Here is a 27,741-nt window from a genome sequence, read left to right as displayed (position 1 = left end):
AAAACACTGTTTCCCATTAAAAGACTTCAGGGAGTGATGGGTGTAGGAGGCATTTTTTGGTGAGAATGGAAAAAAAAAGCATCCCTCCAGAACCTTCTGTTTTCACATGTAAGGATATCCCTGACTAAAGGCGCGTGGGGTCCTACCCATTTCCTGGAAGTACAAGTGCATGATCACAGGTTCTTTTTGGAGATTGTCTCCTTGTTGATGTTGCTTATTCTAATGGACTGCTTTTGCCTACTGCCTTGGTTTGAGTTGCTCCAGTTGCAGACCGTACTGTGAGAATTTGCGTGCAAGTAATTCATTTGGGAAGTAATCTTGAGAAATGCTGATAGTGGGGTATGAAAGTGAGAAAGAGAAGGGATAGAAATAAATATGCGGTGTGTTAGCAAGTCAGTTACTTCTAAGGGTAACTGGGACTCAGTCCCTCTGGACAACCCTGAATGAATGAATGAATGAACATATGCATGAGTGACAGTAATTGCCTCTTTGAGTGGTTTCAGGTAAATCAAGGAAAGGGGCTGAGTCCCAGAACTGGATCAGCACAGAATGGGAGAAGACAAGGAACCAAGAGAAGAGAATGGCTGTAGGAGTTCAAATGCACGTAGGATTAGGAATTCAGTGGCAGCAGGAACTCAGAGAGTGTGGGGAGAGATGACCTTGAGAAGATACGATGGAGGAGCTAGCCCATCAGAAGTTAAACAGAGCACGTTTAACCTCTCACAGAACCTGGGATGGGGGCTGGATTCAATTTTACATAATCTTGAATGACAGTCCTCAGCAGACACCCAGATGGGAGCTACACAGGAGCAGCCGTGTATCTACCATCCATCCTGGCTTCTTCCTCATGGTGTCAACTTAAGCAGATCTATTTACCCCATGCTGTAGCCTGGATAATGGCCCCAGAGATATCCATCTCCTAATCTCTGGAACCTGCGAATGTTACCTCACGTGGTGAAAGGCATTTTGCTGATGTGATTAAATGAAGGATCTTGAGCTAAGGGAGATTATCCTGGAGTATTCAGCCGGCTCGAAGTGATCACACAGGTCCTTATAAGAGGGAGGCAGGAGGATCAGAATCAGAGAGAAGAAGGTGATGTGACCAGGGAAGCAGAGACTGGGGTGAAGCGGGGGGCAGCCAAGGAGTGCTGGCATCTTGTAGAAGCTGGAAGAGGCAAGGAATGCATTAATCCCTGGAGCCTCCAGAAGGAACCAGGCCTGCTGACATGTTGGTTTTAGCCCCTCAGACTCATTTCAGGCTTCTGACTCCCAGAAATACACAAGAATACATTTGTATTGTTTTAGGCCACCGAGTTTGTGATAATTTGTTTCGGTAACAATAGGAAACTAATGTAATGCTCCTCTCAAGTTCCTCATCTGTAAGGTGGAGCCTCCTGCGAACTTAGATGACCTCCGTGGCCCCATCTAACTCTCTTTCTCATTCCACAGTCATTGTCCTGGCTTTCTTTGGGGCTAGACAGAATACGTATCTATGTCTTTTTCTTCCTTTTTTTTTTTTGCTGTACGCGGGCCTCTCACTGTTGTGGCCTCTCCCGTTGCGGAGCACAGGCTCCGGACGCGCAGGCTCAGCGGCCATGGCTCACGGGCCCAGCCGCTCCACGGCATGTGGGATCTTCCCGGACCGGGGCACGAACCCGTGTCCCCTGCCTGGGCAGGCGGACTCTCAACCACTGCGCCACCAGGGAAGCGCTTGATTTTTTGTTTGTTTGTTTGTTTGTTTTGTAGTGCATTCTTTTTTAAGCCCTACTCCTCCCTGTGTTTGACAGCCCATTGAGCCGAGATGACTCGTTAGTCCTCAGTGTCCCCTGGCAACCTCTGCCTGGGTTCAGTAAAAACTGCTTTAGCCACAATGTCATCTATCCCTCACAATATAGATGGTTCTTCTGGATAGACTTTTTATAAATATTTTATTGCAAAATAAAACACAGATATTGCAGACCACACAAATCAAATGTATGGCTTAACGAATTATTATAAAACAAGTGCTCCCCAGGTCAAAAACTAGAACTTCCCCAGTCACCCCAGAAGCCTCTTTTAACATGCCCCATCCCCTTCCCATTCCCATCCCAGCTCCCTTCTTCCCCTAGGTAAGCGTTCTATGGAGAGAATTGTGGGTCTTGTTATTTCTGCCAAGTTTTGGCTAATGTGATCACAGAATCTTCATACCCATCATTGCCCTGTCCTAGGATGCTCGCCCCCTGTAACTGCAAATCACTGTTAACACTCACCCCCAGGAAGCTGTTCCAGATTGCCCTTTCCTCTGTGTTGAATGCCCACTGTGTGTGTTGAGCACTGAGGGGTCCCGGAGAGTAGTGTACCCTATCCTGCTCCCTCTCTGTGTTGCATGACTAATTACTTACATTTTGCTTATTTGATTTTTCCCCTTTGTCAGTTTTGTCCCCATATTTCTCCCCGTCCTGACTATGTTGTAGATTCTTTCGAAGTAGAAACCAAACCTGCTGCTCGCGCATTCCAGACCTTTGCCACTCAGAGGGTGGGCCGAATACCAGCACTGGCATCACCTGGGAGCTGGTTAGACATGCGGAAAATTGCGCCCCACACCAGGCCTACTGAATTGAAATCTGCATCTTATAAGATCCCCAGGTGGTTCTTGTGCACATTCCAAGTTGAGGAGAACTGTCCCGGAGCAGTGGTTTCTCAAGCTTGGCTGCACGTTGGAATCAGGTTGGGGGGTCTTCCAAAAACACTCGGGGAGGGATTCTCTGGTGGCGCAGTGGTTGAGAGTCCGCCTGCCGATGCAGGGGACACGGGTTCGTGCCCCGGTCCGGGAAGATCCCACGTGCCGCGAAGCGGCTGGGCCCGTGAGCCATGGCCACTGAGCCTGCGCGTCCAGAGCCTGTTGCTCCGCAACGGGAGAGGCCACAACAGTGAGAGGCCCGCGTACCGCAAAAAAAAAAAAAAAAAGTGAATGTCATAATAAAGTTAATCCCACAATTTTTTTTGGTTCCCAGTGCATATAAAAGTTATGCTTACACCATACTGTAGTCTAAGGTGCAATAGCATTATGTCTAAAAAGCAATGTACATATCTCAAAAGATACTTTATTGCTAAAAAGTTCTAGCTGTCATCTGAGCCTTCAACAAAGCATAATCTTTTTGCTGGTGGAGCATCTTGCCTTGATGTTGATGGCTGCTGACTGATCAGGGTGATGGTTGCTGAAGGCTGGGGTGGTTGTAGCAGTTTCTTAAAATAAGACAACAATGAGGTTTACTGCACGGATTGACTCTTCCTTTCACAAATGAGTTCTCTGTAGCATGAAATGCCATTGGATAGCATTTTACCCACAGTAGAACTTCTTTCAAAATTGGAGTTAGTCCTCTCAAACCCTGCTGCTGCTTTATCAACTAAGTTAATGTCATATTCAAAACTTTTGTTGTCAACAATCTTCATATCTTCACCAGGAGTAGATTCCATTCCACTTCTTTGCTCATCCAAAAGAAGCAAATCTTCATCCGTTAAAGTTTTATCATGAGGTTGCAGCAATTCTGTCACATCTTTGGTCTCCACTTCTAGTTCTCTTGCTGTTTCTACTACATCTGCAGTTGCTTCTGCCACTGAAGTCTTGAACCCCTCCAAGCCATCCTTGAGGGTTGGAATTGACTTCTTCCAAGTTCCTATTAATGTTGGTATTTTGACCTCTTCTCATAAGTCACAAATGTTATTAATGACATCTAGAATGGTGAATCCTTTCCAGAAGGTTTTCAATGGACTTTGCCCATATCCATCAGAGGAATCACTGTCTATGGCAGCTATAACCTTACGAAATGTATTTCTGAAATAATAAGGCTTGAAATTTGAAATTACCCACTGATCCATGGGTTACAGAATGGACGTTGTGTTAGCAGGCATGAAAACAACATGAATTGCATTGTACATCTCCATCAGGGCTCTTGGGTGACCAGGTGTATTGTCTATGAGCAGTAATATCTTGAGAGGAATCTTTTATTCTGAGTAGTAGATCTCAACAGTGGGCTTAAAATATTCAGTAAACCATGTTGTAAACAGATGTGCTGTCATCCAGGCTTTGTTGTTCCATTTATAGAGCACAGACAGAGTAGATTTAGCATAATTGTTAAGGGTCCTAGGATTCTAAGAATGGTGAATGAGCATTGGCTTCAGTTTAAAGTCACCAGCTGCATTGGCCCCTAACAAGAGTCAGCCTGTTTTTGAAGCTTTGAGGCCAGGCATTGACTTCTCCTCTATAGCTATGGAAGTCCTAGATGGTATCTTCTTCCAATAGGAGGCTGTTTCATCTACATTGAACATCTGTTATTTAGTGTAGCCACCTTCATTACTTATTTTAGCTAGTCTTCTGGATAACTGGTTGCAGCTTCAGCACTTGCTGCTTCACCTTGTACTTTTATATTATGGAGACGGTTTCTTTTCTTGAACATCATGAACCATCCTTTGCTGGCTTCAAACTTTTCTTATTCAGCTTCCTCATCTCTCTCAGCCTTCACTGCACTGAAGAGAGTTAGGGCCTTGTTCTGGATGGGGCTTTGGCTTAAGGGAATGTTGTGTTTGGTTTGATTTTCTATCCAGACCACTGAAACTTTTTCATATCAGCAGTAAGGCTGTTTTGCTTTCTTAACATTTATGTGTTCACTGGAGCAACACTGTTAAGTTCCTTCAAGAACTTTTCCTTTTCATTCGCGACAAGGCTAACTATTTAGGGCAAGAGGCTTATCTCCGCTTTTGACACACCTTCCTCACTAAGCTTAGTCACTTCTAGTTTTTGCCTTAAAGTGAGAGAGGTGTGAATCTTCCTTTTACCTGAACACTTAGATGCCAATGTAGGGTTATTATTTTATTTCCAATGTAGGGTTATTAACTGGCCTAACGGCTGGTGGTGGAGCAGTCAGTACACACACAATATTTATCGATTAAGTTCACCATCTTATATGGGCACGGTTTGTGGAGCCCCAAAACAATTACAATAGTAACATCAAAGATCACTGACCACAGATCATAACAAATATAATAATAATTTTAAAAGTTTGAAATATCGTGAGAATCACCAAAATGTGAGATGCATAGTGAGCAAATGCTTTTGGAAAAAATGATGTCAATAGACTTGCTGGATGTGGGGTTGCCTCAAACCTTCAATTTGTTAAAAAAACGCAATCTGCAAAGTATAGTAAAGCAAAGCACAATAAAAGAAGGCATGCCTATACCGAAGATGTAAAAGGGAATAAATAGCAAAAAAAAGACACCACTCAATTTGTGGTCTTTCAATAGTCAGGTTACATGTTCATGTGCTCTTACCCAAACGTGACTTTCTAAAGTGTCCTGGTGGAAGCCCCCTGATTTAAGAATTTGAGATTTCACAAAATTCACAAAAGTTCCTAAATCCTTAAATATACTAACAAGTTCCAGTAAAAGCCAGTGGAATAGGCTTAAAATTTTGACTCAGTTTAATTCTATGTCATATTCTTTCTAACTATTATTCATGAACATTGTACTCCTGATGACCATATTAAAGTTTCCAGGTAACTTTAAAGTATTATTAAAGACCCCATGTACTTTGTCTTTCCATGGTTTCTCTTCTGCAATGGGCAAAATTTAAGGTTAGGATGTCTACCTCTACTCAAGTCTTCCCATCTCCCCCACTTAATTTTACTTTTTTAAAAGTAGACTTTATTTTTTCAGACAGTTTTAGATTGCAGAAAAATTGAGAAGATAGTACAGAAAGTTGCAATATACCCTGCACCCAGTTTCCCCTATTACTGACATCTTACGTTAGTATGGTACATTGCTTCAATTAATGAATTATAATTGATACATTATTATTACTAAGGCCCCAATTGTTCAGATGTTTTAAATTTTAACCTAATGTTCTTTTTCTGTTCCAGCATCCCATCCAGGATATTTTACATTTAATTGTCATGTCTCCCTAGGCTCCTCTTGGCTGTGACAGTTAAGGCTCCCTTTTCATAATTATTATATTACTGTTAAGTTATTTGGTACTATTCACTATTGTGATCATGAAATAGAATGCATAGTTAGTCCCTACACACATAGTTTAAACATCAATATAATGACCTAACTACTGATATAATGAAGGAGTAAAACAATAAATATTTTATATGTAGTTGCTTTTATAAATGCTCAGATCTGCATCAGAAATCATAAAAGTCAGATACTTGTACCCACTTATAATTCAAGAGCAATAAGACAAGACTCTGGAATATTACTGACACTTTATTTTTGACATTTTGAAGTGAGAGCTAAATAAAAAATACTCATATACACATTTGGAATTACTGGGCCTGTGACAGTTATACATTTGACAGGTGCTGATGTATTGATTGCCATGAGTGGAACTGGTGTCACTGTCTTGATTTTCCAAAACGGTGAACAAAGTACAACCTTGCCTAGATTTATGCAGTAGTTGCATTTACAGAAAATCCAGTGTGTACTCAAATGGTGCAAAAAAATATTTTGTCTATATGGAAAACAGAGTTAAAGTTCTAATGTAATTAGAAGCACATTTTAACCGCCCCAGATGTCCAGTCTGACACACAAACAACCCCTGTGCTGCAAAATCCTGCCCTGGAGGCACTTCCTGCGTCCTCCTCCATCTCGCGTTAAACGCCACTGCCCCCTCCTCATCATTGTGAGAACCAATCAAAGCACACGCAAATTTCCAAAACGCCCCCTAGGGGGCGGTACTGCTGTGGGCTGAGGTGCTAGACGGCTTAACAGGGGGCTTGCCTTGATTTCTTCCTTTGTAAAATGAGGATAGCAGTAGTTAAGGGATGGAGACAGTGCACGTAAAAAACACTTAGCAAGGTGCCTAGCACACAGTACGTCCTCCAGAATGTAATATAGTATCTCCCAGTCAATCAGCAGAGATTGGGGGAACACTGTGTTCCCCCCCAGATAGATGCAGATGAGTGAAGATGGGAATCAGGCAAGCACCACATTCCCTGCCTCCAACATGAAATAAGGAGTGAATTATTAAACACTTACAGCTCACAAAAAGGAGAGCCCGGGGAGAGCTGGAGTCAGAGAAATCTTTCTGGAGGAGAGATTGGCTTATTGAGCCAGGGCAGCTGGGTAACTTGAAGGAAAATATATTTATCCCATGAATAATAAATAACTCCTAGACCCTTACGTCTCAGAGCGTGGTCTTCAGACTAACAGCATCAGCAGCGCCTGGAGGTTTGTTAGAAATCTTAGCTGTTACCCTAGACCCACAGAGTTAGAATCTGCATTTTAACAAGAATCCCAGGTGTTCAACTGCACATTCACTGTTGCGATGTGATGGCCTAGAGAACCAACTGAGGAACCAGAGGAAAGAACAATAATACTTTATCCTTTGAGAGAACACAGACCTTGGGTGCTTGTGTGAGAGGAATAGAGAGAGAGAAAAGTTCAGATTGTGGAGGGTAGTAAGGTAGTGAGAATCTCAAAGGTGGTCCTAGAGCAATCAATCTATATCAGAATGTGTGTGTTATTCAAATGAAGATTCTCTGCCAGATCCCAGATTTACTGAATCAGAATCTCAAAGAACAAGGAATCAGCATTTAAATAAATAAAAAAAAACTTTCCCAGATGATTTAAGAATGGGGAGGGACTAACACACCATTGTAAAGCAATTATACTCCAATAAAAACGTTAAAAAAAAAAAAAGAATGGGAAGGGAGCTTTAGAAAATACCCACATTATCACCTGTGATATTAGAATCTCTAGCAGCTGGTAAGTCCTGGGTATTTTAGTTTGTAAACTCCCCAGGTGATTCTTATGTTTGAGAGCCATTGACGGATTAAATGCGAAAACCTGGAGGAAAACAGTCTGGGTGGGAGAGAGTAACAGAGGTGTGTGTGTTGGGGTGTCTGCAAGTACCCGAAGTCTGTCTACCTCAGAAGAGAGAAGCAAGACCAGTGGGTAAAAATTTTCGTTGTTTTTTTGTCCAAAGAATCATAGCGTTTTTCTTTGCTTTTTTCCCCTTCCTTTCCTTCCTCCCTTCCTAGCAAGAAGGGGCCTTTGAAACGCCCTAGTCCCAACTCTTTCCGTTTGTAGTTAGATGAGTGGTCCGAAAGGTAACGTGAGCTGGCCAAGGTCAACTCAGATATTCTCATTCCAACCCTACAACAGCAACAAAATAAAATGAGACCCTCTTCCCAGTGCTAGTGCTGTTTCCACTGCACGACAAAGGCATTTAAATCCCGCTCCGATTTCCATCGCAGGCAAAGCGAGAATGAGAAAGGAAACTGGTTACTCTTCAGAAAACAGGGTGCCGTTCCCCACAGTAGGCAGGCTTTAAACGAGGAATTGGCATTTTAGATAACTCATTAAATCTGAAGACTGATTATACATAGGAAGGTGAAATCTAGGTTCGTGAGTTTGAATGTTGCTATTACATTCAAGCTGAATCTGACAAATGGCTGATCCCCCCTCGGCACCTCTCCGAGCTACACCGCCGGGCGTGGGTCCCGGAGTAGACGAATTCGCCGCCTCGCTGCGGAGATGAGCCCGACGGCGCAAAGGGACGACCTCCGCGCGCTCATAGGTGGGGACAGTTGGCCGCGCCAAGAAAGCCAGGGGAGGGCTTCTTGTAGGAGGGAGGCTTCCATCGGAGGCCTGAAGTACGGGCAAGACTCGGCTACTCAGAGGGGAAGTAGAGAGCCGGCTGGGACCAAGGCCCAGGGGCAGTCGCAGGGAGGGCGGGGTGGGGTCCAAACATCTTCTAGAACGCCCTGTGGTCCTAAGATACCCGGCCCCCTTAAGTTGGTGCTGGAGGGCAATCAAAGCTCCTAGAAGAAGGCCTGACACGGATGGGCTTGGGGGCAGGTGAACCTCGTTTTCCCGGGATGGGCGGTGAGGATGGCAGCCCAGGCAGGAGACCCTCCATAGTCTCTGAAGCCTGTGCGACTCCAGAGGAGAAAGATGCCAAATTAGGGCGCTGATGGCTTTTCTACCCAAGCGCGGCCGCAGGCTTCTAGGACGGTAAAGGAGTGGGGTCCGGGGTCGGGGGCGGTCTCCTCTGGTCACCATCCCGCGGCACGAGTGCGGCAGGTCTCCTGTCACACCCTCACCAGGCCCTGACCCGGCCGCCTGCTAGTCACGGCTCTCCCAGTCGTCCTCCCACACCGCCGAGCCTCCGGGTATCAGGCCTGGCCGCATCCCTCCCTTCCCACCGGCCTCGGAGCGCCGGCTCCGGCGCCCGTGCCTCGGGGCGGGTCCCTGCCGCACGCACCTGCCCCCGGGGGCGGAGCGCGGCGCCGACGACTGGGCTCCAGGCTCTGCCACCCGCCACGCGAGCCGCGCCGCGCCCGCACCCCCCGCCCACTGCCACCGCCGCACCTCCATTCCGCGGCGCCCGCCCTCCCTCTCCGCGCGGTCGGTGCGTCCCTCCGCCTGTTCCCAGCCGCTGCGCCTCGCACTTCTGACTCGAGGACCCGCCGCGCTCGTCGTCGCCTCCCCGCGCCATGGAGCCGGCCGCGGGCAGCGAGCGCCGCAGCACCCCGGGCCCTGCCGTCCCGCCACCGCCCCGGGTCCACGCGCCCTTGGCCGCCGCCCCCGGCCCGGGCCCGCTGAGCTCCCCCGCGCACGAGCCGCCGCAGCCCGAGGAGGAGCGGCAGCTGCGGATCAGCGAGAGTGGCCAGTTCAGCGACGGGCTGGAGGATCGAGGTGAGCGCGCGCCGCACCGGGTCCCTTCCCCCGGCCCGGCCCCTTCCTCCCGCCGGGCGGGCGCGTTGAGGAGCCGCTGCTCCAGGCCCGCCTCTCCCCGCTGGCGGGTGGGGCCGGACGCGAGGCTTGGCTCCTTGGCGCGCGCGGGGGCGCGGAGCCGGGACTTCCCGCGAAGGCGCGGAGAGCAGAGGGCGGCAGCCCCACCTCCCTCGGCCGGCGCCGCCCGGGCCGCGGAGCCTTCGCCGGAACCCGCGAACCGTGCTGCCTCCTGGGCGACCCCGCCGGGGCCCGCGTCCTCCTCTCGGCCAGCCCTGGTCCCTCCGGCGCCCACTGGAAAAGTTTGCGGGAGGCGTGTGCGTGTGTCTGTGTGTGTGTGTGTCTGTCTGTGTGTGTGTGATTTTTTTTTTCCTTTTCTTTCGGAGCCGAGCGCTCCCGGGGACTGCGGGTCCTGCTCAGTTGGGAGGGTCCTGAGCTCTGTGCATCCTCCTTCCCCAGCCCCCTGCGGCCCCCGCCGGCTTCCCGGGAGAACTTCCCTCTGCGGATTTAGCCTCGAGGAGTCCCTCGGCGACTGCCCCGGCGAACGGGAGTCGGGTGACTCCCGACTCTCATTTACAGGGGACCCAGTTTACCGTGGGTCACTGCCCCGCTGTCTGCCGGTGGGGGGAGAGGCCTGGGACACTTGGATTTGGGCCACCAATCCTGGATGGATGCCACTGGAACGTGATGGTTCCCGGAGCGCCCATCCCTAGCCCCTTCAGAATCCTTCCCAAGACACTGGCCTGGAAGCCCGCAAACGTCCCTTTCTGGGGAGGCCAAACCCGACCCTCTGACCGACAGCTGATGCCCCCTTTGAGTTGCCTGTAAGAAATGGGAGAGTACCCTGTTCATTACCGTGTCTCTCTACATTCCTCTTTTTCTCCCTCTCTCGTTTCCTCTTGCCTCAGAGGGAGCCCTCTTCGTAGCCACGTCTATACCTTCTCTGCTTCTTGCTGAATCGAAATCCAAATCGGCCCCCTCAGAAAGACTCGGTGGCTTTCCTAAACCCGGTTAGTGGCCGAAACGGGATTCTGACAGCCGGCCCTTAACGGGGAGCCGGCTCGTCGCCACTTCCACCCCCTGTTCTTGGAAGCCTTATTTTGTTGGCTGCGGCGGATTTGTATATTTCAGTCTTCGCAGGTTTCTGTCCTATTCTTAGTATCTCCTGTACATTTTTATTCCGGTTTAGTGTTCGGATGCACGATCTCTTTCGTCTTAGAAATTTTAAACTGTAGCATGTGAAGCATGCAAACGGCAATTCCCAGAGAATCGGCAGGGATGCCTGGGTGAGAACTGGAGCCCCTCCAGGTGCAACGAGTTCCGCGCCTATGTTGCAGTTTCTCCTCCTGTTCTCACCTAACTCGACTATCATTTTCGAGCTGATGATGGGTGACATCACAAGCGCCCAGCAAAACCTGTTATTTTTAGTGTAGGTCGTGTTAATTACCTTTCCCACTATAGCTAGTGTTGTAGGATTTTAAAATTTTTGCATTGAAGAAAGACCGAACTCTGGGCTGGGCTTATTTTTGTAGCATTGCAGGTCATCTGTAAAAGCTGGCCTATTTCTCCCCACCTCACAAAATGATAGGAGGGAAAAAAGTGCTAGGGCCAGTTAATATTTAGTGTCATTTTGTAGCTCATGCTCAAGTGTAAAAAGCCCTTCTGAATTTATTCTTAAGGTTATTTTTCACTGGTCAACTGAATTTCATTTTCCATTATGTTATAGCATGAAAGCATTCACTGTTCATAAACTGTCACTGTGTGAAAGCGCTGCATGTCACACACTGCCTCTCTGTTAAGATGAACCCTGTCCCCCAAAGAACCCAGCGCCATGTGGCGTTGAAAGCTGAAAGTCAGTGTGACATTCTTCTGTTTGACCCATTCCTGGCAGCAAAGAGTTAATGCTGAATGAGTCATTTTTATTAAATAAATCAGAAGCTTACCTAGGGAGATTTCTTATAATATTTTGCGTTTGTGTTATTTTTTATTAACGGGGCTGCATCTTTCCAATATCGATGTTTTGTATCCCTTGGGAACCGTTCCATTGCTGCTACCTTTTTCCTAATGGTGAGAGGATTTGGGGAGGAGGAAGCCTCAGCAGTTGCTTGATGTGTATCTCTACATCACGTTTGGCTTGCTTTCTTCGAGGCCTAAATACCTACCAATGGGTATGTGTGTTTGTGGTGGGTGGGCACCTGGATTTGTACCTATACTTGGCCTTCTCTCTTGCCCTAAATTCCTTCTGAGCTATCAGGACCCTGTGACAGGCTCCATTTAACTTTGATCAAAAGCTTGCTTTATACACATCTAGTGTTTGGAGACTTGAGAGGTACTTTTTCCTTAGAAGTGATGTGGGCTGGTTCCCAGAACCCTAATGAGCTCATATTGTCAGCCAAATGACACTGCAGTTACTGAGCCTTGTAGTTCAGGGAGCAAGAGGTTTGTGGTCCAAGACCTTTAGGGACTAAAACAAAACATAGGCCAAGTTTGTCTTACGCATTTCCACGCCCTACCTTTTAATACCCACTCTTCTCCCCACAGGTGTTTTCCCATCATTCTGCCCCAAGCCTTAGGGCCCTAGAGTGTTACATGCTTCAGCATTTCCTACTACCTTCCCATCTAATGAATATACCCCTTCCTTCAGAGAATCCAAGCGGGACTAACTCATAGGAGAAAGCAATTGGAACTAATTCATACTAGCATGGAAATGACTGATGGCTTCAATCTCCCTGCATATATTTGCATCTCCTCCCCGCCCAAATAAGGTATCAGTCCTTCATTAATACAACCCTTATGCTTACTCTTGCCAGGCCCAAATTACAAATAGGTGAAATTCAAGTGAGATTAAAAATTTGAATGTGGAGGCCAACTATGGGTAGGAAGGACCCAGCCCTGTGTGCACATTTGAGGCCTGCCTTGGCTTCTGTAGGCTGTGCTGCTTTTCTTCTACCTTTGACACACAGCTTCCTGAAAGCTTCAGGAATTCTCAGCGCATCTCTGTGTCTTGCACGTTGCGTGCAGCTAACACGGGGCGGAGGTAGTGGCACCTGTGTGCGGACCTTTCATTTATGAGCTGGGTCCTCATAGGTCATTATACCCCACTTCCTTTGAGGAGTGGGAAGTTTTCCATTCTTGGTATTAGCTCTATTTTTAGGAAGGAAAACTAGCAGGAAACAGAAGGTTGGATAGAAATGGGAAAGTTCTTCCCTTCTTGGACAGTCTTCCAATTTACTCCAGTGTTTAAAGTTTGAAGCATCTCATGGGGAAGCACATACAGGATCAGATCTGCGGAAGAACTACCAGTCCTGCTGATCAGAGGATTCACCTGCTACCTTGACAGGGCAGTGCAGCCCAGGTGAGCTGGCATCCCAGACTCCCTCCAAGGGGAGTGCTGGCCCACTCTGGGGTGAGGCACATGATTGGTCTGTGCGGTCAGCTCCAGTCATATTGTTGGAAACAGCTGGCTTTGGTAGGGAAAATAAATGTCATGTGTTGGAATTGAAAACCCAGATCCTTGTTGTTTCTCTTAGAAAATTAAATCTACTTCTAGAAGAAACCTCGTTTTTACCCCCAGTGGATAACCTCTCAAGATGCTTGCTGTCACAGTACCCAGCAAATGAACTGCTTATTTGAGTCAGTACTTAAATGTTACAGCTTCACTTCTCTTGAAAATCAACTGGCCAGGATGAAAGAAAGATTTCCATATCATTTGGGCAAAGGGAAATAAATTATCGGGAGTCACTGGGACCTGCTTATTCTAGGTTGTGGCTTTAACTGGAGTCAAGGGTGATCACAGTTGAAAATTAGAATGGGGTGTTTTTCAGCAGGTAGGGAAGCAGACAAAGGGACAGTTTGAAATCACTTGTACCCAGGGCACAATTTGATAAGAGAGAAGATCTTTCTTTTTTCTGTCCAAGTGCATTTTTAAAGGAAGGTCTGGGGAGATTTTTACAGTGAGGTGATGGAGATGGAGTTTATTACCTACCTTTTGCAAATTCATCTACCTTTTGCTTGTAAATAAGTCTACAGGTTTCAATGATTAAAAAATCCGTGGGGCCTTCCCTGGTGGTGCAGTGGTTGAGAATCCGCCTGCCAATGCAGGGGACACGGGTTCAAGCCCTGGTCCGGGAAGATCCCACGTGCCGCGGAGCAACTAAGCCCGTGCGCCACAACTACTGAGCCTGCGCTCTAGAGCCTGCGAGCCACAACTACTGAGCCCTCGTGCCACAACTACTGAAGCCCGTACACCTAGAGCCCATGCTCCACAACAAGAGAAGCCACTGCAATGAGAAGCCTGTGCAGCACAATGAAGAGTAGCCCCCACTCACCACAACTAGAGAAAGCCCACGTGCAGCAACGAAGACCCAACACAGCCAAAAATAAAATTAAAAAAAATAAATTTATTAAAAAAAAATCTGTGTCTGTACACTGGACTCAGTAAGCAGGCTTCTCCACATTTCCTGTTTATTTAGGCCCTCTTCAGGGTGCTTAAATCTGGGTAGTTAATGGAATTGGGAAGTTTTAACAGGGTCCTTGTTATAATTTTTGAGCAGGATGCAGTTTTTGGCAACCAGAGGCTTAATGTGGTACCCAGTCAGTCTAACGGAAAGACGCCTTTTCCACAATGCTTAGGTGTGATTTGTTGCACACTGTGCCTTATTTTACAGGTGGGTGCTTAAGCTCTGACTACCAGTTCCTTCATCATTTGGAGCTGTTGTGATGAGGCTGCTCCACCTCTGAAAGGTATATTATGGGTTGTTTGGCCAGAGATGTTGTCCTGTTTATGTAGAATGCAGGGCTGAGAGTTTGGTTCTTCATGCAGCTAAGAGATGCCGTATATGGTCTCTTTACAAAGGAGAAGAAAAAATATAAATCAAGATCGTGCTGAAGATGTTTTAGTCTTCAACCCATGGCTGCTGAAGCTTGGGCATTGCCTCAGAGTCGTCCTGAATTTCTGTTACCGTTGAGGCCTCTCAATGTTGAAAGCAGAGGAGACGAAATCAAACCTTTCTTACACGTGACCCCCCTGGGGAGCGACCTCCAGTTTTAGCAGGTTTACCCCGCTGCCATAGTGTAAGAATTTTTTGACATTTGACTGATACACAGGAATAGATACTATAGAGCAGAAAGAGAGGGAAGAAAACGTGGCATGTCATTTAGGCCTGGTGGCTGTTGGTTGTGGTTAGAGAGAAATGGCCCTCCTTCTGTTAACTGTTGAGGGGAGGCGTGCGGGCATTTGTATTCCACAACCCCAAAACCCGGTCCGCCAGTTAGGGCCATGCTGATGGAGCAATGCAAATCAGTGCCACGCTGAGGAGCCCAAATGCCCAACCAGATGTGGGCTACTTGTGCTGTTTTTCTAATGAAAAAGTCTCGTTAGAAGGAGCAGCACCTATGTGAGCCAGTGAGCCACAGGGGCGGGGGGATGGCTGGGGTCATATGTCAGGTCAGGGGGTGGTAGGGTACTTGAGAAAGAACTGCCATTACCCTTGGGAACACGAGTCAAATATTGCCAGAGCCTGAGATCTTTCAAGAGAGGCCAGAAAGCTTGATTTCCGTGCGACCCTCCTAAATGTTAAAACACCTCTTGGATAACTGAATCACTTTGCCATACACCTGAAACTAACACAGTGTTGTAAATCAACTATATTTCAATGGAAAAACCCCACATCTCGGCCCGCGGGCTGTCAGTTTGCAATCCTTGGCTAAGAAAGAATAGCTCTAGTTGTGGGTTTCTTAATAAGGAAATGCCTAACTTCCTTTTCTCCTTGTTTTTGTCAGGCTTACTAGAAAGCAGCACTCGGCTAAAACCCCACGAAGCCCAGAACTACAGAAAGAAGGCATTGTGGGTCTCCTGGTTCTCCATTATTGTCACACTGGCCCTGGCGGTGGCTGCCTTTAGTGAGTATCCGGCGTCTTGCTGAGCGATGTATGTGCCGGTGTTGCCTGTTTTATCCTCTGACTCCTATGGGATGTGCTTTTGCTTTTAGCCGACTGTCATTGATGAGTAAATTGTTTTCAATGGTTGCATAGTCAGGTTGCTTATAAATTAGCAAAATGGCTTCTCTCCTCTGCAGAGGCAAGAGGTGGTGAAGAAGAAGAAATAGAGAACGTGGCTGGGGGCTTTGGCTCTCATCAGTATGCGGGTTCGTGGTAGTAGATTCTGGCTGCCAGCTGAATAGTGAAAATATTCCCTTGGTGGATGCCTTTAGCCTGGGCTGGCGTGTGACAAATATACGTCCTTGAGATTCGTATTTTGAGCCTCATGCCACCAGATGAGTGCAATCTCTCCCCCGATTATATCTGCGTAAGGTTTAGAATAAAATCATCCGTACGTTTTAATGAAAGGAGAATGGGAGGGTCCTCTCTCAAGTTTTCAGTGGCCACGGAAACAAAAATATTTATTATAATCAAGAGGAACGAAGACAACTGAACACTTTCTGCCCATGGATGATCCTGTTTCCGTGTTAGGAAGCCCCATGACATGCGTTTTCTCTGCTAACATTTGCAGCCTATAGAGATGTGTGTGTGGTGTTTATTCTTATTACATCGTGCGGTGATTCACAAGCTTAAGCAGTGACATTCAGCTTCAGCTCAACCTTGCTGGAAACCACAGTGTTTTTTATTTATTTTCTTTAATGTTAGGGAAAAGAATGTATTTTGTGCGTTTCGTGATTAATTTATGACTTTAACAGAAAGATCTATATTCTGAGTGATGAGTATCCTACAAGGTGTCTCATGTGACACCCCACAGAGTAGGAGAAGAAAGGGCTGTGTCCGCCAGAAGATGCTGCCCTGTGTGTGTTTGAAATTCCATTCTGCACAGTTAGAGCTGCTGCTGGAAGTTGGTGTTGGCTCCCAAGAGGGAATATTAGAATTTGACCAAGTGTTCCCTGCAAAACTCAGCATATATTCCTGGAAGCAATTTATATTGGAAACACTGTAGTACCATGTCTTGGCTTTTTGTTTTGTTTTTTAATTTTTTTTTCTGATTCCTGTTTGTTTTTTTTTTAAAGGGAGGTTGCAATTTTAATTTATTTATTTATTATTTATTTATGGCTGTGTTGGGTCTTCGTTTCTGTGCGTGGGCTTTCTCTAGTTGTGGCAAGCGGGGGCCACTCTTCATCGCGGTGCGCGGGCCTCTCACTATCGTGGTCTCTCCCGTTGCGGAGCACAGGCTCCAGACGCGCAGGCTCAGTAATTGTGGCTCATGGGCCCAGTTGCTCCGCGGCACGTGGGATCTTCCCAGACTAGGGCTCGAACCTGTGTCCCCCGCATTGGCAGGCAGATTCTCAACCACTGCACCACCAGGGAAGCCCTGTTTTTTGTTTTCTTAAAGCCACACATTTAGCAGCCAAGAATAATGCATTTCAGGGTAGAAACATTTACCAGTGAGCCAGAAATCTGATCAAGAAGAATTCTGGGAAGGGTAAGCTGGGATGAAGTGAGAGAGTGGCATGGACATATATACACTACGAAATGTAAAACAGATAGCTAGTGGGAAGCAGCCGCATAGCACAGGGAGATCAGCTCGGTGCTTTGTGACCACCTAGAGGGGTGTGATAGGGAGGGTGGGAGGGAGGGAGATGCAAGAGGGAAGAGATGTGGGAACATATGTATATGTATAACTGATTCACTTTGTTATAAAGCAGAAACTAACACAACATTATAAAGCAATTACACTCCAATAAAGATGTTAAAAAAAAAGAGGAATTCTGATTCCTGAAAATAGCTCTTCCTCCTCCTTTTTTTTTTTTTTTTTAATGCTGAATCAAGAATAACGAGCCCAGTTGATGTCCCTGGAGCCCGACTGATGTCCCTGCAGCATAATTTGGTCGCGACTGATGTCCCTGCAGCATAATTTGGTCGCGGTAGCTGGTGGTGGGGTCCGATTCTGACACCATAATTTACATATGGAAAGAAAGAGGAATGCCAGGAAGGGAGAGGTGATTTACAAACAGAATAATAGTTACTCAGATGCACGGCTGTGTGCCTGATAGAGATGTTAACAACTCTATAACGTGGGTGTTTGAATGAGGACCTGAATGTGAAGAAATGCTGAGCAAGTCTTTCCTTTGGGAGAAGAATCCTACATTTGATGTCTTTAATCTCAGAATAAGAACAAATTTGGAGGAAATTTTGGTTTCCCATATTATGCCTGATCAGTTGAGTTATCATAAAAACTTTGTTCCATTTCTTATAATAGGAAAAGACTGTTGCATAATGCATATGGAATTCGAATATTGCTTTGTGAGAAGCGTTCTGTTTCTTTTCAGAACAGTCTTACCACTTTTTTATGGCAGGCAAACAATTTAACTCCTGTAAGTTCTTGCGTATAAAATGTTGGCATTGACATATACGTGATATGATCTTTGTTGCTTTCTGTGGTACGTTCAATTTGTCCCCAAGTTGCTTTCAACTTGTTCTGGTCCAGTGAAACCAAAACATGTAGAGGATAAACTATATTTTTCCCCGCTTTAACTACAGAGTAGCTTCAGTGTATGTGCACCTGTGTTTCGTATTTTAGACCCTTGAGGTGGCCTGTGGCTGTGTTGTTAGCGCTGCTGGTTTTACTCTTTAGTTTCCTAAGTTTATTTTGTGATATGAAATATTAAAAAAAATTTAAGGCATCGTTTACATGTTGACAGGCCTTCGCTCAATCCTTTTCATAGTTTTGAAGGGAGAGAAAATCAGTAGGGATTAAGCAATATAAACTGACTTTTGAAGTTGTGTAAATTAGTATTTCAAGGAAAATGGTACGTTTCAGAAAGTGCAGTAAAAGTATTGTTTAAAAAGTGTCAGAAGGAGCCCCCAGTCTTATTCTCCAAGGAGGTGGTTGACAGAGAGATGGGATAAAATGGAATATGGTCTGGCTTAGCAAACCCCCGTTTTATCCTGTGAAATGGTCAGGTTGAACCAGTTGGCATTTTAAAGAGAATTGCTATAGAATGCAGTGCTTTGAGATGGCAGAGAAGTGTTCGGAGTGTGTGTCTGCGCGCGCGCACGTGTGTGTGTGTGTGTGTTGCCAGGGGGTGATAATCATGGTGAAGAGTAGAAGACTGTGTTTATTGTCATGCTTTCTTGCCACTACTGGATGGTAAACTCTTTGGGGGCAGGATGAACATCTTTACATGGAATCAGTACTCAAGACTGTTGAATGAATGAACAGAGAGAAATCTTAAAAAGTGTTTTTTCAGTTAAGTGGAAGGAAAAGATTTCTTAGAAATAAATTTCATCTAAACATTTGTTTAGATACCAAGCTTACGTCTCATTTATTTTATGAACAATTGAAATCTTGTCGAGACAGCTGGAAAATCCGACAGCCATTCTCTGGCTAAGGGCCTTGTCTTGGAGCTGTTTCTGCAGGTTCAGTTAGAAACCCATCTTTATCTCCCCACCTGCCATTTTCTCTTTACTTGTAGATGCTGATTTTTAGCTGAGCATCCTCTGGAGAAAGGCTGTTGTCTCTTTTGTGTTTGGAAATGAGGCTGCTGGATATATATGTTAGGGGGGCACTTTTTCTCAGGGCTGGGAAGATTTGTATTTTTACATAGTGTGTACATTGCAAATAAAGACTATTACCCTTTACTTCCTATATGCTTCCAAGTAATCAGGTATGCCAGGTTTTCCCAAATTAGTACTTTCCAAAAGACCATTAGATGAAACTAGCTTTGGTCAGCATTACTGAGTGATCTGTGACAAATCACTTACATATGTAACTACGGTTGACATTCATATGTCTGGTGTAGTTTGAAAAATTAGGTGAATTTTCAGAGTTTGTGACTTGAAAGTATTTTGAGGGGAATATGTGCTTTGAAAGGGAAATGAACTATTTTTGATAATACTTGGTAATGTAGTGATTCTTTGGACCTGCTCAAATGCTGATATAAAACCAGATGGTAATACATCTTGAATATTTCAGAGAGAGCTCTAGCTTGGCTTTAAAATTACTTCTGTTTATAATCGGTAGGCAGCATGGAAAATGGCAATCCTGTTATGAACAAACCTTAAAAAAATCTGTTTTAATAATGAGGCTAGAAAGAGAACAGAAGTTCTGTTTCAAAATTCAGAGTTTTGACATCATTGATGTCTTTGTTAGAATGATTTAGGAAAATGCATTCTAACTCTTTCTGAGCTTTGAATGAGTGCAAGTTAATTTTTAGGCACTCAATACATGTTCTGTGAGAAATGAAGATATATTTGAAACATTCTCAGGGGAAAACTTTTCCTAAGATCCACAGTTCTACTTAAAAAAAAAAAAATACTCCAAACCAAGATCTTCTCAGAAAAAAGCTCACTCAAAAATTTTGTCAATCAGTAGATTTAAGAATTAGAAAATTTTCTGGGGCTTCCCTGGTGGCGCAGTGGTTGAGAGTCCGCCTGCCGATGCAGGGGACACGGGTTCGTGCCCCGGTCCGGGAAGATCCCACATGCTGCGGAGCGGCTGGGCCCGTGAGCCGTGGCCGCTGAGCCTGTGTGTCCGGAGCCTGTGCTCCGCAACGGGAGAGGCCACAGCAGTGAGAGGCCCACGTACCGCAAAAAAAAAAAAAAAAAAGAATTAGAAAATTTTCTGAAAGGAGTGATTTTATATTTGGGAGTTTTAAAGTAATGTATCTGGTTTTCATATAAACTGTTGACCCTTAAAAATGGTAGAATAAGTGTACTTATTCTTTTTATTTTTAATTTGTGAGTCCAAGAGTTGAAAGATAACTGAAATGAAATGACAGATTCTTCTATAAACTCAGCAAAATATGTCTGGGAACTTTTTTAGGTATCTCTCAAGTGACACATTTGTGAGGTGGGAAAGAAGATAGAAGATCCTCCAGTGGCTTTCTGGTGCCCTAAGAGTAACGTCTAAATAGTTACAGTGGTGGGACTTCCCTGGCGGTCCAGTGGTTAAGACTCTGCTTCCAGTGCAGGAGGACAGTCGGGGAACTAAGATCCCGTATAACCCGCGGCGTGGCCAAAAAAAATTTTACAGTGGCCTAAAACGTGCGTCCTGATCTGACCCTTGCCCCACTTTCTCAGACACCCCAACTTCTCCTCAGGATGCAAGTGGGCATCTTTCAGCAAAGCTCATCTTCCCATGGATTTCCAGGTGGCTGAATCCTCAGAGGGCCCTCCCCAGCCACCAGGACTCATCCCCCAGAGTAGTTTTACCCATCACACGGTGTATTTTCTTCATCCCAGTTTTCCCCTTTGTGTCCCCTATGCCATTGGATGATGACACCTGTGAGGGCCTCTCCTCTCCTGCCTGTGTCCTTAAGACTCAACCCCTGAACTGTTTCCCTGAACCAAAGACTTCAACAGTTGGTTTCTATTCTGTTCATAGAATGATCCTTCGTGTTGTTTGCTGTTCTTTTTTATTCCTATCGATAAAAGAAGTATGTGCACATTATAAAAATTCATGAGGCCAAAGGTACACGGTGCCAGTCTCTTTTCCATCCTAAGCTCTCTCCCTGTTACTGCTCCTCCCGGACGATGTTTGTTGCCCGTGTCTTGTATTTTCTTCTACACATTCTCTGGGCACGGGAAGCCCAGATGTGGTGCTGTGCACGCTTCCCGTTGGTACTTAGGTTAGATATGGCGTCTTATTCTTGCTGGTCTTCTAAAGAGCCCGGCCTCTTCCCAGGCTGCTGTTTCCCTAGTGTAGTGTGAAGTCGATTCGAGGTGGAGAGTTTTCCGGAACAACTTCCCAACCACGGCCTGCCTGGGCTGCTGAGCCGGGTGACACGGTGGGGGCAGGATGTGGGCAGGAAGCTTGTGAGCCACATCCTGGCCGTGCTGAGTGGGATAACTTGCCACCCGGGAACGTGCCGGGCGGATGATAACCGGGGATGCTGATTCTGAGAGGTGGAAACCGGGAGGGAGGAACGGGCTGAAACACAGTTTGGGCGCCTCATCCTGACAACACGCCCTGCCTCTGGGTTCCTCCTTCATATCCTCGAGGTCGTGTCCTCACAGGTTGCTGCCTGGTCCCCTCCCCCATACGCTGGCTCAGTGATGCCTCACGGACACGGAGTAGTGTTTTCGTCCCACCCCTTTGCTTACCTAGAGGCTCCTCCTGATCTTGGCCCCGCCTTCCTGGCTGTGCTCGGCTCCTCCCATCTCCCGGCCATGCCAGCCCACAAGCAACCCCGTGTAGTTCCCCAAATGCTGCGTCCAGCCCTGCGCTCTCATACCCATGCACCTGCTCTGCCCTTGGCCTCAGATGCCCTTTGTTCCTGACCCCCCGCTTTGTTTTCTTGCTAAATTGTACTTATCCCCCAAAACTGAGATGAAAGATCCCCTCTTGCAGGAAGCATTCCCTGACCCTCCGGGCTGTCTGAAATGCCCCTTTTGCCCATAGCCGCGTGGGCACCCAGCAGTCAGGAACGTGACACACAATCATTGTCGCTCTGTGCACTGATACATCCTCCTCACAGGCAGGGCGCCGTCTTCTCCAGTCTGCTTTCTCAGCCCCTAACACAGTTGGCGCTCAGATATTGGTTGGACTGGAGTAGTTTTTGACATCTTCCTGCTGAGGCCACCGTGGCTGCAGCAGGTTGAGGATGTACATTTGCAGGTAAAGAGCTCCGAAAAAGGCACGGCAGTGTTTTCAAGTGAATGGAAACAAGGGGGAAAGCCGTCTTCAGCTTTGTGGGGAAGGGGGAAGGGGCTTGCAGGCCCCTTCCCTCCCCCTCCCCCTCATTCCACTCTCCCGCCCTCCCCTCTCCCTGTGCCTCCTCTTGGACCGAAGGATCCAGGGTTCTTTTGACCGGACTCGCTGTGGCTGTTAGGAGAGCGCATCTTCCTGAGTCTCCACGCTAACCGTGAGCTGCTGTTTCCAGCCACAGTGGAGGAGGGGTCTTAGCAGCTGCTTGCTTGTTCGGCCTTCCTTCTCCCTGCATTCTGCACAGAGCCTTTAATTAAAAGTGTGGCCAGGGTGCATTTGCATGGGGGTGTCTTTGTCGCACAGCGGTGGCAATGACTCAGGGGAGCTGGGCAGTGAGCCCCGGCTGGACTCATCTCATTAGGCTCGCCGGGTCCTTGCCCCTCCTTGCTGGCGCCTGGGCTCTGCTAGGAAACGGGCCAGAGCCCTGTGGGAAATTCCTCAGGGCTTTTCCTATTGCCTCTCAGTCTCTTTCTAGGCATATTTGTTAGCCGGTTGGACAAGAAGGGGTTTTCTGGTCTGCTTGTACTCCAGGGCTGTGATTTGGTCCTCTGGGAATTGCATCTTGAAGATGAATGTCTGGCAGACTTCTTGACAGGAGGTTATTTCCTCGTGTCCCATCCTGAGGGCTGAAGATGATGCCAGAGTTTGGGAGATAACCCTCCTTCCCCCAGTAAAGGGACCTGTTCCTCACTCTCTGCCAACTCTCCCATGCCTATCAGCTCATCCTTCCTTCCAGCTGGTGGATGTGTTCATCCAGTCCTTAGCGAATTTCTGTTGCCTGTCTGCTCTGCTAGGTACGACAGAGAACATTAGGCAGTGGGACATGGACCCAGAGACTGTCATACAGAGTGAAGTAAGTCAGAAAGATAAAAACAAATATCATATATTAACACATATACGTGGAACCTAGAAAAATGGTACAGATGAACCGGTTTGCAAGGCAGAAATAGAGACACAGAGGTAGAGAACAAACGTATGGACACCAAGGGGGGAAGGCAGGGGGGAGGGTTGGGGATGGTGGGATGAACTGGGAGATTGGGATTGACATGTATACACTAATATGTATAAAACAGATAACTAATAAGAACCTACTGTATAAAAAAAATTACATTAAAAAAAAAAGGAAGTGGGACAGTCTCTTGGTCCCCTTGAAGAGCTCCAGCCTAATGGGAAGGGGAACTCCGCAGATGTCAGAACAAATAGTGGGGACTAGAGGACTTTTACCTTCAATGAAAGGATGGACTAGAATAAACCCACTCACCAGCCTAGGAAGACAATAAGGAAGCTTATCCGACTCAGCTTAGCTTGGTGAGGGCTGGGGAGTGTTCCACTAGAATTCATAACCACAGGACTCACCTTATGCAAGTTTGTGTTTGGAATTTTCCTAGGTTGATTTCCTAAGAAATAGATCCTGAGACTCTGAGATTTACTGCAAGAGGTGTATTGGGAGTAGAGGCTGGGAGAGGCTCTAAGGAATAATACCTGAAAGGGAGCAAGGGAATCAAGATTGGGCAGAGGGAGAAGTTGAACTTTGACGCTGTTACCTCAGAGGCTTGTCCCACAGGGACTTAGAAGCTGGAATGGCCCTTCAGAATTTTCTAATTGAAGCAAGGTTGTCAGAGCAGTCATTGGTGTGAGCTGCCCCACGGAAAAGTGTAACCTTGGCAGAGGTAGCTTCCTTCAGTTGAGGCTGGTTCCAGGAGAGGGATGTAACTGTGAGCCGTCAGCAGCCCTCATTCCTGGTGGCTTGAGGAATGAATGCTCAGGTCCTGAGGGAGGATATACCATGGCATCCGCTTTAGGAGTCTATCCTGCCCGAGTAGCCTAGGAACCCTCAAGCTGAGATGTTAACAGAGACGTGGTTCTAGGTCAGAAATATCCCTGGAGTGCCTGAAAGAAGCAAGTGTAGAACCTCAGGTTAAGTCCCAGCAGCATCCCATGGCTGATGCTCCACCAAAGATGAGCTCATAATCCAACAATAGGAAGCTCCTGAGAAAGGATCCACCATGACTAAGTCAGACAGCATGTGATTAGAACTCCCAATTCCAGAGGAGAGAATTACCTGACAAAATCTTTAAAATGCATATATGTAATGAGTAGACAATCAAAAAGGAATCAAACACACGAAAGGAAAAGACACTGAAAAGACCAAATGGAAAATAACCAAAGAAATATATATTTTTGTTGTTTTTAGGGAAGCCATAACATGCATGTAGTTTTGAAAAATTTAAGAACTATAACAGCCCCCACTCTCTCTCCTCTCTGTTTCCTCCTTGTCCCCATCCTGGCAATGACTTTGCCTCTCTAGTTAGTTGATCCTTGCATTTACTTATATCTGTATAAGTAACAGGCTTCTAATGCCAGCTCTTGAATTTTTGTCACTTAGGCATTATTTGTTGACTTCCCACCATGGAAGAAGATAATTTACCCTTTACCCTCCTCCTGGTCCCACACAAACATGCCGACTTCTCGAATTTCCATCCTTGCATAATAGTTATGCTTTGCATTATTATGACTACATAAGTCTTGCTCACTGAGCTATAGGGTGAAGAACGATTACTTCTCTCCTGCACCATTTTTCATTTTCTCTTGGTTTTAATATCTGTTTTGTTTAGTCCTATGTTTACTTTTCTCTGCATCTATTTCTTATTAAACTCTAATTCAGCATTTTTATTCCAACCTCAACTTCTCTGTAATATTTTCAGATGCACTGATAATTCTGTCAGTTTCATCTTGAAGAAATCGCTCTTGGAGCTGTTTGACATCCTCTAATCTGTTTGGTTGCCCTTTTTATTAGGTGCCCAGCTGCATCCTAGGATCATCCTTCACAAGGGATTTGGGCATTCCCTGTATTTTTCTCCTCTGCTGAGTTCCCCGTTTCCTGGATACCACGTTCTCTCTTCTCTGATTGACACCCTTATCTTCTTTTAGCTCCTCTATCTAGGAAGGGGCGCAAGGGAAGGGAAGCTTTCAAGCCTGAAATGTCATTCATATATCCTGACACTTGACTGATGCCTTAATAGAAAATTCTCGGTAGGAAATAATGTTCCTTAAGAGTCTTGAAGTTCTTATTTGTAGGGTTACTATTTAAGTCCTAAACCTTTCTAAATCATAATCCTTTGTATGAGACTTGCTGCAGTAGGGTCTTTTTCATGAATGTATGCCCTTCCTTTCTATTTTTTTTTTAATTTTCCATTTATCTTTTTCTGTCTTTCTGCTCTACATTGTGGGAAATTTCCTCCACTTTATACTCCTACGTTTCTATTGAGCTTTTCGTTCCTACTGTCAAGTTTATTTTTAATTGTCTGAGTGTGCCTTTTAAATAATCATCCAACTCTTGTTTTGTTGATCTTTTCCGTAGATCTTTTCTTATCTTTCTGAGCAAATATTAATGATAGTTAAAAAAAATCTTTTTCCAGTTCTTCTGTTGTCTTCCTCCAAGGTGCTTTTTTTTTTCCTGCTTGCCTTGGGTTCATGGCTCATGTGAGGAATCCTGTGAATGGTGATCCTTGATAGTCTGTTCATATTAAGAGTGGGTGTTAAAAAAAAAACAAACGAGTGGGTGTTTATGCCTATGTTCATAGCAGCACTATTTACAATAGCCAAGACATGGAAACAACCTAAATGTCCATCAACAGATGAATGGATAAAGAAGATGTGGCATATATACACAATGGAATACTACTCAGCCATAAAAAAGAAGGAAATAATGCCATTTGCAGCAACATGGATAGACCTAGAGATTATCATAGTAAGTGAAGAAAGGCAAACAGAGAAAGACAAATACTGTATATCACTCATATGTGGGATCTAAAATATGACACAGAGGAACTTACATATGAAACAGAAACAGACTCACAGGTGTGGAAAACAGACTTGTGGTTGCCAAGGGGGAGGGAGTGTGGGGGAGGGATGGATTGGGAGTTTGGGATTAGCAGATACAAACTATTATATAGAGAATGGGTGAACAACAAGGGCCTACTGTATAGTACAGGGAATTATATTCAATATCCTGTGATAAACCATAATGGAAAAAAAAAGAGACAAATAAAGTGGGTGTTTAAAAGCTCACTAGAATACACCATTGTAAAGCAATTATACTCCAATAAAGATGTTAAAAAAATAAAATAAAAAAATAATAAAAGCTGACTAGAGTTCTGAACATGTAGATGGACTTCCCGGTGGGTTAGACTGTTTTGTTGGGTGGATTCCAGTTTAATACTTCCTGATCTTTCCTCTTGGACTTCCCAGGTTGCCCAGAGAAGGGCTTTCTGATCTGCCTGGAGGGTAGACACCTGACTGCCTGAGTTTTGCGAGCTAAATTGAGGAGGAAGATTGAGATCTCAGCATTCTATTTGGAATTCTTAACTTGGTCTGCCGGTTAAGAGCTCAGTTTGATTTTCCCACCTTTAGTTGAGTCTGGTGTTCCTCCAACAAGAGACTGTTGCACCTTCTTCAGAGAATAAACCTCTAGTGTCTGATAGGAGTTGGGGAGGGAATCAGGAGGAGTGGTTTTTAAATAGACTTTGAACCAGTCATTCTGTTTTCAGTCTTCTCTTTGTTACCCTGTGCCACCAATTGTTGTTTTTTCTTCTTCAGTGCCCTGAGTGTAAATTGGGTTGCCTTTTTGCTTTCACACAGCTGTCTTAGGAATTTGCTTTCTGGAGTCTGTTAAATCAATTACTGCTTGCCCATATGTTTTCTAGCATCTAAAAATACTTTTTGCTGCCTCTTTCATTTTCTTTTTCTAATGGGGTTGTCTTTTTTTTTTTTTTTTAAATATACCTCTACTTTTAGTGTAGTGAGTTTTTTAGAGGAAGCAAAAGTAAGTGTGAGGAACCATCCTGCCATATTTCCCGGGAAGTGTCAAATACAGCAATTTATAGTGAAAAATGTACTAAGTGAATCAGAAACCAATGAGAAATAGTGAACCAAAACATAGTCTGAGGAACTTACCCAGAATGGAGCACAAAGTAATTCTTCTCTTTCATATTTTCTAAGAGACATGAAAGTTAGGAAAATTTCTAAAATAAATAAATAAGGGTTCCAAAAGTAGAAAAAAGAGGAAATAGAGAATAGTCAGTATTTTTAGAAGTGTCTGAGGCTGTTTTGGAATTGATGGAAGGAGTGGAGTACATACGTTTCAAACGATTACGGGGAAAAATAATTAAAAACTTATTTAGTAGGCAGCAGGAGAAGTGAAAAAAAAAATGGAACAGAAAAAGCATAGAAAGGGCAAAAAGTAGAAACAAATCCAAACATTTGAGTAATTTTAAAAATATAAATGGATTAAATCCATTAGGTAAAAGTCAGATAGCTTGGATTTTAAAAATCTAGCTGTATACTGTTAGTAAGAGATAAACTTAAAACAT

At 45.4% G+C, this 27,741-nt stretch overlaps 1 protein-coding gene across 1 annotated transcript in view; it reads left to right on the top strand.

Annotated features, from left to right (window-relative positions):
- Positions 1-9,476: 9,476 nt before the first annotated feature.
- The window catches only part of TMEM163 (transmembrane protein 163), a gene marked incomplete at its 5' end in the record, with an annotated part of 261,271 nt that continues 243,006 nt past the window's right edge, over positions 9,477-27,741 (top strand). Inside the window, 2 exons of the mRNA XM_082840637.1 lie at positions 9,477-9,678; positions 15,496-15,615. Coding sequence (XP_082696763.1) covers positions 9,477-9,678; positions 15,496-15,615 — 322 coding nt within the window. The remainder of the gene's footprint in view (positions 9,679-15,495; positions 15,616-27,741) is intronic.

This window comes from Leucopleurus acutus (assembly GCF_964270905.1).
Source record: "Leucopleurus acutus genome assembly, chromosome: 6".
NCBI classification, from domain to species: domain Eukaryota; kingdom Metazoa; phylum Chordata; class Mammalia; order Artiodactyla; family Delphinidae; genus Leucopleurus; species Leucopleurus acutus.
Note: the sequence above shows the minus strand (reverse complement) of the source record. Positions and strands in the feature narration are given on the sequence as shown.